Source organism: Bison bison, unplaced genomic scaffold (genome assembly GCF_000754665.1).
Source record: "Bison bison bison isolate TAMUID 2011002044 unplaced genomic scaffold, Bison_UMD1.0 scf7180017864331, whole genome shotgun sequence".
NCBI classification, from domain to species: domain Eukaryota; kingdom Metazoa; phylum Chordata; class Mammalia; order Artiodactyla; family Bovidae; genus Bison; species Bison bison.
The window spans coordinates 7696988-7709811 of record NW_011494903.1 but is presented as its reverse complement, the minus strand read 5'-3'; the positions used below and the strand labels follow the sequence as shown (position 1 = coordinate 7709811).

The 12824-nt window shown below is 44.2% G+C and overlaps 1 protein-coding gene across 5 annotated transcripts in view; it reads left to right on the top strand.

The window, feature by feature from the left end:
• RAI14 (retinoic acid induced 14) overlaps window positions 1–6139 on the top strand; it is a 63427-nt gene extending 57288 nt beyond the window's left edge. For all 5 annotated transcript variants that reach the window (XM_010853822.1, XM_010853818.1, XM_010853820.1 and 2 more), the window contains 2 exons: window positions 3398–3463; window positions 4284–6139. In XM_010853822.1, coding sequence (XP_010852124.1) covers window positions 3398–3463; window positions 4284–4361 — 144 coding nt within the window. In that variant the 3' untranslated portion in view covers window positions 4362–6139. The remainder of the gene's footprint in view (window positions 1–3397; window positions 3464–4283) is intronic.
• Window positions 6140–12824: the final 6685 nt, after the last annotated feature.

Here is a 12824-nt window from a genome sequence, read left to right as displayed (position 1 = left end):
ATTGGGAAGGGAGGAGTCTGCGAGATAGTGGCAGGAGCCTTCTTGTCTTGTTCCCTCTTCCACTTACTTGCTCCCCTTTCTCCGTTTTTCTGCTTCAGTAGTTACTGTCTCTGGCAGCGGCTCGAGATGTTTCTTATTAGGGGGCCATGTTGTCTGGTGGTTGTATATCCACATGTCTGAAGCTGCTTCTTGGCCCCTCTCCTGATTTCACCCAGGAAAGCTCTTTCACGTCTGTACTCGTTTCTGGTGGCTGTTGGAACAGAGCAACAGAAACTTGGTTTAAAACAACACAGATTTATTACTGACAGTCCTGGAGATCAGAAGTTCAAAGAAATCAGTTTCACAATAGTAAAGTCAAGGTCTCAGCAGGCTGGTTCCTTCTCAAGGCTCTAAGGGGAGAATCTGGTTGTCTTTTCTAACTTCTGGAGGCTGCCTACTTTCCTTGGCTCGTGGCCCCTCTCTCATCCCCAGAGCACATCACTCCAGCCTCTGGTTCTGTCCTTCCATTTCCTCCTTCCACCTTTGACCTTTTCCGCAGTCCATGGGGTCGCTAAGAGTTGGACACGACTGAGCGACTTCACTTTCACTTTTCACTTTTATGCACTGGAGAGGGAAATGGCAACCCACTCCAGTGTTCTTGCCTGGAGAATCCCAGGGACAGGGGAGCCTGGTGGGCTGCTGTCTATGGGTCGCACAGGGTCGGACACGACTGAAGTGACTTAGCAGCAGCATAGGACCCTAGTAATCACATTTAAGGTCCACCCAGATAATCAGTATAATCTTTCTTTCCATCTCAGGATCCTTAATCTAAAAGATCCCTTTTGACTGATAGGTAACATTTACAGATTCCAGGGATTAGGATATGGGCATTTTTGAAGGGCCTCTCAGGTTGAGAGACTGAGAGGCCAGGGTGGTGGGTGGTTCCTTCACGTGGATACTGAAGTCAACCAAGCGATGACAGAAGCAGGACCAGAAAGGAAGACAATGATCAGAAGACAAAGCTATAGAATATGTAAAGTTTTAACTGTTGTGTGCTCACTCAGTTGTATTCGAATCTTTGTGACCCTGTGGACTGTAGCCCACCAGACTCCTCTGTCCATGGGATTTTCCAGGCAAGAATACTGGAGTGGGATCCATTTCCTCCTCCACCTCCCCAACCAAGGGATTGAACCCAAGTCTCCAACATCTTCTGCATTGGCAGGCGCATTCTTTACCACTGAGCCATCTGGGAAACCCTTTAGTTGATAAGGGTATGTGATGTTTTCTACATGAAGATTAGGTTACCTGGACTGTTGCTGGCTTCCACTTACATGAACTTGGATTTTGTGATTTCTTCAGTACAGATCGATAATAGTGAATTCAGATTTCCACAGTCCTTACTCCATCTGGCCACAAAGTTCAAAACCAGCTTTTTTTATGTTACCAGCTCTAGCAGTGGAGTAGTAGTCAGGGAAGGAGAAGATGCTCTTGACTTTTGCAGTCATTTTTCTGATCAAGTGGTTATCACAGACTCATAGATAAAGTACTAATGGTTTATATAGTCATTCTTACAATTATCCAATGTGCATTTAATGAGCTTCTATGTATCAGTAATGTACCAGGTGTCCATGATTCAATAAAAATGAATAAGACACAGTCCTGCTTTCATGGAATATAATGGCTTACTGTGTACTCAGTGTGGTAAGCGTTCGTTGAGAGATGACCAACATCTCTCAACATGGGTGTAGAAAGGTGTAGAAAGGCAATGTGCATAGCCAATCTGGGTAAGTCTTGGAAGGCTTCCTGCAGGAAGTGATGCTTGTACTGAATCTTAGATGAGTAGGAGGCAGCAGGGATATGGCATTTAGATGGCCCATGGTGGCTGTAGCAAGCACAGTTCCAATGGAGTGGAGGTGTGGAGTGTGGATGGCTGGAGGCTGGAGAAGTGACTAAGGAGCTAGGTATCTGCAGGAGCTGAAGAGAAACAGTGGGAGGCAGGGGAAGCCTAATGCAGATTTACTAGAAAGACAGGAGATGGTAGGGGGGGAGTGGGATGCTTTCAACTGAGATCTTGGCGATAATGACTGAGGCAGGGAGGTAACCATAAGAGTGAGTGGCTGGAAGGAAGAGAGACAGGTCATGAAGCTGAGGTTGAGGGACTGAGAGGCCAGGGTGGTGGGTGGTTCATCCACGTAGATACTGCAGTCAGCCAAGTGATGACAGAGAAGCAGGACAGGAAAGGAAGACAGTGATCAGAAGACAAAGCTATAAATGATGGAGTGGAGGGAACCAAGAGGTGGGAGGAATCAGCACAGAGAGAGCTACCAAGTACACTTCCTAGTGGCATGAACTTCAAAGATCGAGGTTTCCAAGGTTGTCCTTGAATGCGAAGGATACCTTATATCTGACATTGATGGGAAGGAGGTAAGAATAGATACTGATGGACTTCAGTTGATTTTTTAAGTGATCCATACGTGATAGTTTTGATTTCCATCAGGAAATAAGAAGAAAGGCCTCTTCTTAGAAGAGTTAAGAGCCGAGTTGAGATCCTTGAAATAGTCACTGAGAGGAACTGGAATAATATCTCAGCAAGAAGAAATAAGAGCATTAACAGTTGTACTGAGGGGCCATGTGAGATTGGGGTCATCACCCTGTTCACCTCCTCAGTACACTGACAACTAAATCACTGAATTCCCCAGGGGTTATATACCACTGACCATACAGTAGGTGATCAACAACTTTTTATAAGATTACATTTTAAAAATTAATAAATATTTGCTCATTGAGAAAAGTTGAAAGATTAAAGACAACAACTCTGAAGAAGCTACTCTAGAAACACATTGTCTATAATTTAACCACTCAGAGACAGTAACTTCATTTGATGTAGTTCCTTGCACTGTTGTTTACTTTGTGTGAATACATTTGCCTAAGTATGTGTACATATATTTATTTAAACAAACATGGGATTATCAACTACTTTTTACAGGAATTTTCTTCCGGAGTTCAAGATATGTAAGATTTTTTTTCCCCTAAGAATATTGACAAGTGTTCCAAACCACACACCCCATCAAGTCCACAGCAATTTCAAAAACTTCCTGTGCTAGTTGCTGGAAGGAATCACTAGGGTAGCATTTGGCCACAGTCTTCTCCTAGGATTTTTTTGAAGGTCTCCTAAGCCCCTGATGGTGGTTCAGATGGTAAAGAATGTGCCTGCAATGCTGGAGACTTGGGTTCAATCCCTGGGTCGGAAAGATCCCCTGGTGAAGGGAATGACAACCTACTCCAGTATTCTTGCCTGGAGAATTCCATGGATAAAGGAGCCTGGCGGACTCCAGTCCATGGGATCTCAAGAGTCAGACACGACTGAGTGACTCACACACAACAAGCTCTTGAACAGTGTCAAATTGTCTCTTTCTAGGAATGCAAGAAACAACACCAGGAAGTGATATCTGTTTACAGGATGCATCTTCTGTACGCCGTGCAGGTATGATGTCTGGGGATCCTAAAGAGACACCGCAGCAGGGCTTGTCCAGATCCCCGTCCTGAAACTAGCAGAACGGATGCGAATTTGAGGAGATGGATTTTCAATGGAAAGCTGTTTCAAATACCTTCTGCTTTGCTTTGCATTTTGTGTTGGGAGCCCCTTCCCCTGTTAATGGGGAGCTGCCTCCTTTGTTGACTGCTGAATGAGGAGGTGGCCATTGCACGCCCCACTCCACCCCCCATCCAATCAGGAGAAGGAGTCTGGGGGTTACTTTCTGGGCCTGAGCATATTCACTGAGCCATTGGTGCCGTCGCACTCCTGGGATGGTCAGTGTTCTGAGACTGGCTGGGCTCTCATTTGCTGTTAAGGCTCTAGAAACCCTTTGTTGAGGGCTCTGCTGGGAGACCCAGCCTCCTTGTCCTCCTTTTCCTCTGGAGGAAAAAGATCAGGGCCCTTGCTTTGCCTCAGTTCCTCCTGGAAATGTGGGAATGGGTAGGGCTCACATTTCCTGGGAAGGTCGAGGGGGCCCAATTTCTGCCTGCCAGTCATCTCACTCCCTAGGTGAGGCAGTGCCAGGATTTAGGTTCTAGTGAGTGTCATTTTGTTTTATTTTAAACCTTTTTGACATTCACTTTTCTAACAAGCATTCAGCCCCCCTCTGCCCTTATTGTTTTCTGCATTTTGACACTCCTGTGGGACAGCAGCCTCTGCCTTTTATTCATCTCCTTCCTCGCCACCCCCACAACGTCCCACGTGTGTTGTGTCCAAGGCATGATATCATAGGTTATTCTAATGAGTGTCTTGTGTTGGAATTTCCTAGGGCCAGATGGATGAAGATGTCCAAAAAGTACTGAAGCAGATCCTTACCATGTGTAAGAACCAGTCCCAGAAGAAGTAAAGTGGATTCCTTGGCAGGACACTGGCCCCTTGTTGTCCACCTTTGTGTTACATCCAGAGTTGTCGGCAGCCACTGCCATTGTTCTCATTCGTGGTATCACTGTGACCCTTATCATAGAACTTCTTCCCTTTCCAGAGACTTCTGAGGACAGGTCCCTGGAGAAGCCTGTCCTCCTTAGAACCGCTGAGAGACTTCAGAGCAGCAGAGGGGAAAGATGCTGTCACCCTCCACTTCTGACCAGAGCTGGGATCAGTCACGCTCAGGAGTCTGGTCCCTGTACTGGCAGCAGAGTATCTTCCCTGGTACCTGCCTAGCTAAGGGGCTCCATGGCTGCATGACACGACGCCCCATGCAGCCGTGCTTCTGTTCCTACAGCAGGGTTTTCTTTACCTTTGGTTTCCTACCCCCCCCAAACACAACTTAATTTCTAACCAAATTAGTATGACACTAGTTATGCACTATGTGCTTAAGATCCTTTATTGTGATATCCTGTGGATTTAAAAAACTTTAATTCCATCTTTTTTCCCCATCTGCCTTATATTTCTCACCACCCTGCTTGTCAATCTTACAGTCAGATGAGCACTATTAACTTAAATATGAAGTTTAAAAACGAAAGCAAATTGTCCTTAAAAGTTCTTTCTTAAGTACATCGCTGACATGTTGCAAATTTTCTATGCAAACTTGGCTCCTGCTGTTTGTTATCCACGAAGCTCAGGAAATCCAAACATTTGTGTTTCAACAAGGGACAGTAAACTGTGTGTTTACAGCCAAAAGAAATGCCTCATAGTTTTTAACACAATTTTTTAAAAGTGTTTTTTTTTTTCTGTACAATATTTTTATTGGCTCTTAAAGATGTTTTCATATCTAAATCCCTAAGTAAGTGAAATTTACATTAGACTATATTAACAAAGTATTTTTTAGGTAATCATGCTTAAGACTTTATATATATAACTTTTTTCTCCACGTTTTCAGCTATAGCAGAAGGTGGTTATATATTCCACTCAAAATGAGCTGCCACCAACACCCCTAGACTTTCTGCCATTTGTTCTTAGGACTGTAGCACGTCTTTAAATATAGTAAATCCTCTTTAGCCCATTGAATATTTCTGAGTGCCCCAACTCTACCAGCACCTGTAAATTACCTCGGAAAGGACTGTGAGTACCAGTGGGTTTTTCAACTTTGAAACAAAAAATCCTGGTAAACGTTCCAGTGCCTAGCCGAGGTCTTGGGAGAAAACATCTCTGTTCCCTTTACTTTCAGGTTAAAAATGTTTCTGACTTGCTTGCAGCTTCCTTTATGGCCTTGATCTTATTGAGGGATGTAAACTGAAGACAGAAGTCTCTAACGTATAGAACTGTTAAGTGTAGGCCGGCTCTGACGGAGCTGCCTGCGCTCAGAGGCCACTTGGCAGCCCTGTGCTGAATGAGGGCCAATGACAGCGAAGCAGAAACGGCTTTCGAACTTGGTGTTACTTTTCTTAAGTTGTTTATAGTTCAGCAATTTCGAACATGCTCCAAAGAAAAATGTGAAAGGACTTTCTGTCACAGCACTTAAGAAAACACAAAACCACCCTCCCCACCCCCACACAGAAATGCTGCAGAGTGTAAAACTTGAGACATTTTGTAGGACGCCTGACAAAGTGTAGCCTTTTATCTTGTTTCAGGATATTTATTTCAAGTACTCTGGTTAAATACTGAAGTTACATGCTGTAGTTTAGCATTTTGCCTTGTAATTTACAGAAAAGTATTGCGGAAAATAAACTTTTGTTTCGTTTTGCATCTCCCTTGTTGATTTGGGCGCCTTCCTTAGCATGCCCTGTAAGGCTTCTGAAGATCAGCGACGGTTTTATACCCTGTGTCGTGTTCAGCAGGTGGCTGTTGTCTGCCGTCTCTCACGCAACATGTCATACCATTCCCGTCTTCTAGCTCCTGGGACCACCTTGAACTCTGCCCCAATCATCAGCCGCTTTTGAACACTTGCATCACAGTTATTTCATTGAAAAGTGCCTCTCAGTTGATCTGCAGTCTTTTTTTTTTTTAACTAGTTAAAAGCCTCCATTAGATTTTTTTTTTTCTCTTCAATTTTGAAAAAGTAAAAAATGTATGCTAAGTCACTTCAGCCCTATCTGACTCTTTGTGACCCTATGGACCGTAGCCTGCCAGGCTCCTGGGTCCATGGGATTCTCCAGGCAAGAATACTGAAGTGGGTTGCCACGCCCTCCTCCAGGGGATCTTCCTGACCCAGGGATTGAACTCGTGTCTCTCATATCTCCTGCATTGGCAGGTGGGTTCTTGACCACTAATACCACCTGGAAAGCCTGAAAACATACACATGGTTTATTTTTAAAAAGTCGGATACATTATCCTGTCACATTAAAAAGTTAATTCATTCCTGAAAAAAACTCCTGTAGGGTGAATTCTTGCAGGTTGAAATCATAATTAAAACACCAGATGACAATGAAATGGGTACAATTATTTAAGTAGCTCACATTCTTTATAGCACAGTGTAACAAGGCCATCTCCATTTGCTCACAACACAGTTCTGCTGCCTCTCAGCTCCTGCTGCCAAGGCATACCGTAATACTCGACTGAACCCTTGCTCACCTCCTCCCTCTGAAAAGAAAAAGAACAAAAGATACCAAGGAAAATAATGCAAAAATATAATGTCTGAGGCTATTGTTATTTTAAATTATCAAGTGCATGCTCCCTAAAAAGAGCTTACCTCGACAGAGGCCAACTGTTCAACTCAGAAAATAATTTCTTGGGGACACTCAAATGAGGACTTAACCTAGATAAATCCAAACCAGGCTTCTTAAATGGAAAGAACTGTCATATGCCAACGGCACGGTAAGAAAAGAAACGGTCATCCCTCGATGATTCTATATCACAGTATAATTGTAGGATAAATGAGATAAACTGAAAGTAAGTCTCTCCTTCTGATCCTTAGTTGACCTCCCCAGAAGCAACAACTATTTGGTTTCTTGAATGACTTAAAGACAGTCTGTGTCTATATGTATTGGATCTTAAAGAACATTTTGGCCACCCTTTTACTTTCCTCTTTAAATATGGAAACTTCATTCATTCTTCAGGACCATACTTTTTCCACCTAAAATATCCAAGATTGTTGTTTGTCAGCACACAAATCTCATCCTTTTTAACTGCTGCATAATGGTTCATAGATTAATTGTGCTGTATTTTATTAAACTAGCTCCTCATTGATGGGCATTTAGTCTGCTTCCAGTATTTTACAGCCCTAAAACTGATGTGATGACTATGCTGTGAATAAATGTCTGTATGTATATGTGTGAGCATCGTTTGGGTAATTTTCAAATTATCCGTTTGCACACTGGCTTTCCATCAGGTGATACAGGAATGCAGAGAAGGAAACAGTAGAATAGCCTGTGGATCATCACAGTCAGTGAGAAAGAATGGCCTTTTTCTTCACATGGATTACATAAGAGTCATCAACTTATTTTTATTCCGTAAACTTTCAGACTGACTCCGAAGCCTTTAATAATTCAACTCACTGATCTTAAGATCAACACATGATACGCTGTGTGGGGAAAATGCTCCCAAAATACGTTGACACATGACCTTTTGCCATGTGGCATAACTGGAATGCTGGGTGCTGACAGCAGTTGAAACACCACCCAGCCAAGAAGGGGGTGATGTAAGGTTTAAAAGGCAGACTGCAAGGCAGAGACTGAGCTGAAAAAAGCAATAGAGGCAGTCACGGGAGCAGTTTCTGTTCACCTTCTCAGGGCAGAGAACTGTCAAGCATTCACGGAGTGTGTGGCACATTTGTGAAGCAAAGGACAAAAGCGCATTGATGACAGTCGCCATAATTGGGCCAACAGGAGCTGGTAGAGGGAGCAGTCGATGTGGGTGGGTTCCAGTAGATTTAAAGGCTCCTTTGAGGAGATGGAGGTGAGTAGAAGGGAAGAGTCATTTCTGCACATTCACTATAAGCCAAGCCCTAAAAATGGGAAGAAACTATTTCAAGAATGGTGACTGGATATACCAGATTGTTAGTGGAGAATGTGGAGGGGGAAGAGAGGAGCAAGACATGGTCAAATAATGTAGGATTTAACAAAGGAGAAGGGTAGTAAGAGTTACCTGTGTGTCACCATCAGATGTTTTTAAACCTATACATTTACATCAGGTTAAACACACTCTTCATAGGCAGGATAACACCCTCCCAAAGAGGCTCATGCCCCAATTCCTGGGAATTTAAATAGTTATGTTATATGGCAAAGGAAAATTAAGTTCTCAGAATTAAAGTGGTTAATCAGCTGGCCTGATTAGCCTGATACAGAGATTATCCTGGGTTATCTGGGTGAGCCTGCTGTAATAAAAAGGCTCTTGTAAAGCAGAGGAGGGAGTCAGAGATTTAAAGATGCTATATTGCTGACTGACAAGATGGACAAGACTTTTGACCTCCAAAAAGAGGAGATAATAAATTCCTGTCGTTTTAAGCTGCTAAGTTTGTGATGACTTGTTATAGCAGCAAGACATAACAGAGGCCAGAACCTCTAAGAACGGGGAGCTCCTGAGGATGACAGTTTACTGTTATTGAATGTGAATAAAAAGCCAGGCACTCTGCTGGATGCTAAAGGTTCAGTGGTGAGTCTAAAGCTCCTGCTCACAGGACCTCACATCGGTGGACCTGCCACCGAGCAGACATTCCATGTTCGCTGGATGGCTGGGTGGGTGGAGATTTAGATGGATGAATTGCTTATAAGGCCCTGCATCATGATCTCCTCTTAGGCTGACTCATTCTGTCTCTCTCCCTCTCTTTCTTCACGTATTTATTTTTGGCTGTGCTGGGTCTTCGTTGCTGTGTGCGGGCTTTCTCTAGTTTTGGCAAATGGGGGCTTCTCTTTGTGGTGGCTTCACTGGTTGCAGAGCATGGGCCCTAGGGTGTATGGGCTCAGTGTCCTCTTTCTCTCATTCTTAGTTGAACCTCTTGTTGTTCCTTGAATCGATTAAATTTGCTCTGTCCCCAGGCCTTTGTGCTTGCTATTAACATCCTATAATGCTCTTCTTGACATTTGCCTGATTTGTTCCTTTATTTCCTGTGGTGCCTCCTCAATGCCACCTTGTCAGAGAAGTCCTCCTTAACGACCCTGTATAAACCAGCACAGCCCTCCCCAGCTGCCCACATCACTTTCTAGATCCCTTGCAGGGCTTTGTTTTTCTTTGTATAATTTGTTACTTTCAAGTAAGGTGGTTCATCCCTTTCCCAAAGCTGGACCCCTTAGCAGGGGCCTGAGACCAGCTAGAAGAAGGTTTTCTCCTAATTCACACAATGCATGCTCAGTCACTTCAGTCGTGTCCGACTCTGCGACACCATGGACTGTAGCCAGCCAGGCTCCTCTGTCCATGGGATTCTCCAGGCAAGAATACTGGAGTGGGTTGCCATTTCCTTCTCCATAATTCACACAAAGTTGCTGCCTATTCCCTAAGCCATCTGCCTTTTTCTAACTTGCAGAGACATCGGTGTTTACTAGCAGCCCTATGTTTTTCTTCACCTGATAGAACAAGCTCCAAGAGAGCAAAATCTTCATTGCTTTGCCTGCTGTTGCTTGCCTAAGGCTTAAAAAGAGCAGTGTCAGGCACATGGTAGGCATTCAGTAGGTATTTTTCCTTAAAGGGATGGACAGATACATGGAGAAACTCTCAAGTAAATGGAGCGCGAACAGCCTCATGTGTGGGACTATGAGACCACAGATGGGACACCAAGGGCGCTCAGAAGAAAGACACCCAACCCTGCCTTGAGAGGCCGGAAAATGTGTTTTAAAAAATTACACAGTCCGTGAGAAACTTTATTTGGATTTCCTTGTCCTCAAGTTTCACAGTTCCTGGGTTTGGAATAATCTGGAGATAATCACATTTGATTGGTGATTGGAAAACTGTAGAAGGAACCATCTACACATGGTTGGTTCCTCTATGTGATTTCTGCAATAGTATAATACTTAATCAGGATAAAGGGAGGAACTTTGTGTGAACAGATTGTATTAATAAAAGCACTGTCCCAGATTACTAGCATTTCAATTCAGAGTCAGTAAACAGAACTGAAGCACACCTACTATTGAGACAGAAGGGAAAGGGCAGGACACAAATGCTAGATGATGGAGTGAGGCTGTTGGGATGCAATAAAGACCAGCTGGAACCAGCTGAAACCAAGGTGGCTTTAAGAGTGGCCGAGTCATTGATCTTTAGCTCATTATACCTTCATTGTAATATTAGAAATCACTCCCCTTATGCCATGCCAGTTCTGACGTGGGACATAAAAGGCCAAAAAGTGGGCAGTGGCCCAGTTCCTGGGAAATCCCTACACTGGTGGCTCAGACGGTAAAGAATCTGCCTGCAATTCAGGAAACCCAGCTTCTCCCCTGGAGAAGGGAATGGCAACACACTTCAGTATTCTTGCCTGGGAAATCCCATGGACTGAGGAGCCTGGTGGGCTACAGTCCATGCGATCACAAAGAGTCAGGCATGACTGAGCGACTAACACTTCCTGAAATAGCAAGATTCCTCCCTATGAAATTACTTAGACCATAAAACCCTATGGCCCCACGCCCTGAGGTCGCTCTCACTGAGCCGACTGCATGCTAGCTATGGAATGTGTATCTCTCTAAATAAATTTGCTTTCCCTTTACTGTGGCTTGCTCTTGAATTCTCTCTTGCACTAAGCCAAGAACTCTCACTTGGCAGTCTATCCTAAGGATTCCTGCAGACTCCAAGACGTGGTGATATTTCCCTCTCCTGCAGCTCCATAACTAAGCTTACATTTGTAGCCAAGGTTAAAATGCAAGGAAAGAAAAAAAGTCACAGAGGTTTAGAACTCTAAGAGTCTTTCAAGTTCTTCTCATCTGATTTTTAATTTTACAGATGAGGGCAACATGCTTCTGGTTAGAACTAATTAAATGGAGATGGCACCAGAGTGTTGGCTTTAGGAACGAGAATTCAGTGGCTGTCCCAGCACCTCACTTCCCCTCACGAGGACCAGCAAAGCAAGTGTTCAGGAAAGAGAAGTTATATTTATTACTCTTGGAAACAACCTCATAAGCACTTCCAACAAGGACAGAACATTAAAACTCTTCAACGAAGACCAACTTGTAACAAGGGTAAGGGAGATGTGTCAGAGAACAGGAAACAAGTTCTTCCTTTTTATCCTCATACATGTTAAATATTATTCATAGAATCACAAAAATCTCTGGTTTACCCTCACAGAATCCTGGAACTGGAAGGGGGTTTTAGAAAGCAAGTGGTGCAAATACTCTCACAGTAGAGGCAAGAAAATTGAGTTCCCTAGACTATGACCTACCCCAGGGCACAGAGTCCGAAGCAGAACTCTGCCATTTCAAAGCCCAGATCAGTGCTCTCATCGTGGTTTCATGTTGAGGATTCTTTTAGGAAAAAGAAAATAAAGCAGGTGGGATCTTTCTGAAAGTTTGGCTCAGGAGCTTGAGGGTAGAGATTTAAGCTTTAATAGGTCATCCAGGTTTAAACTTATGGGATATTAAAGCAAACTCACTTAAACAGCTCCTCCAACCTAACTCCAGAAAGGCTATCTTGGCAGTCCTGGAGCAAGGACTGGAGCAAGTCCTGGAGCAACAGCAATTAAACTTCAACCAAGGAACTGGAAAGAACAAACACTAAATGTAAACACCACCTGTCAAGTTCTTGGTAAATATTTTCCTTTTCCCTCTACTGAGCTTGCTCGTTTTTGAAAAGGAGAGGACATACCAGTTCCAATTTGACTTGTCATAGGCCCCTAACTTATTGTGGGTTTCATGACAACTCCTTAAACACAAGGCTACTTGAGCCAGTGCCATTTATTTGGGTATTGACCACAACTGCCCCTTCACCTGGCAGATCTAAATGACTGTTTTCACTGTGTCTTTCAGGCCGCTGAAGGTGGGTAGGATAAAGCATGGTGTATAACTTTGCGCTATGTAGTGTTTGCCAAGGGTGCCCTGTACCCTGGAAAATATTCTCTGAACTGCCAATCATTAGCAAAACTAGTGGACCATTTCTTAAGCAACAGACTCCCTACACTCCGCTCCCCTACTCACGTGTAGCGCGAATTTTTACCAGGAGAGGCAACACAGACGGTGCCAGCACCGTCAATACTTCTGAGGCTTTTCTCTCCGTGCCCCAGAGACAGAATACCGGGAAACCGCGGGGTGCAGGGAGCGCGGGAGGCGCAGGGTGTCGCCGAATATAGCCCGGGTACATCGCAGCTTTAAATAAGGTCGTGGAGCCCGAGGCCCCATTCCATCCTTCGATGGGATTTATCGCCTCTTTCCGGGCCTTCACCTCCGAGAGGTAAAGTCAAATTGAGAAAAACAATACTGGGCGGTAGAGCTGCAGGAGAGGGAAATGTCAGGACGAGAGTCGGGACGCCCTCATCTCGGCTGAGAGGACCGGAAAGCCTCCGCGGCGGCAACAGCTGTAG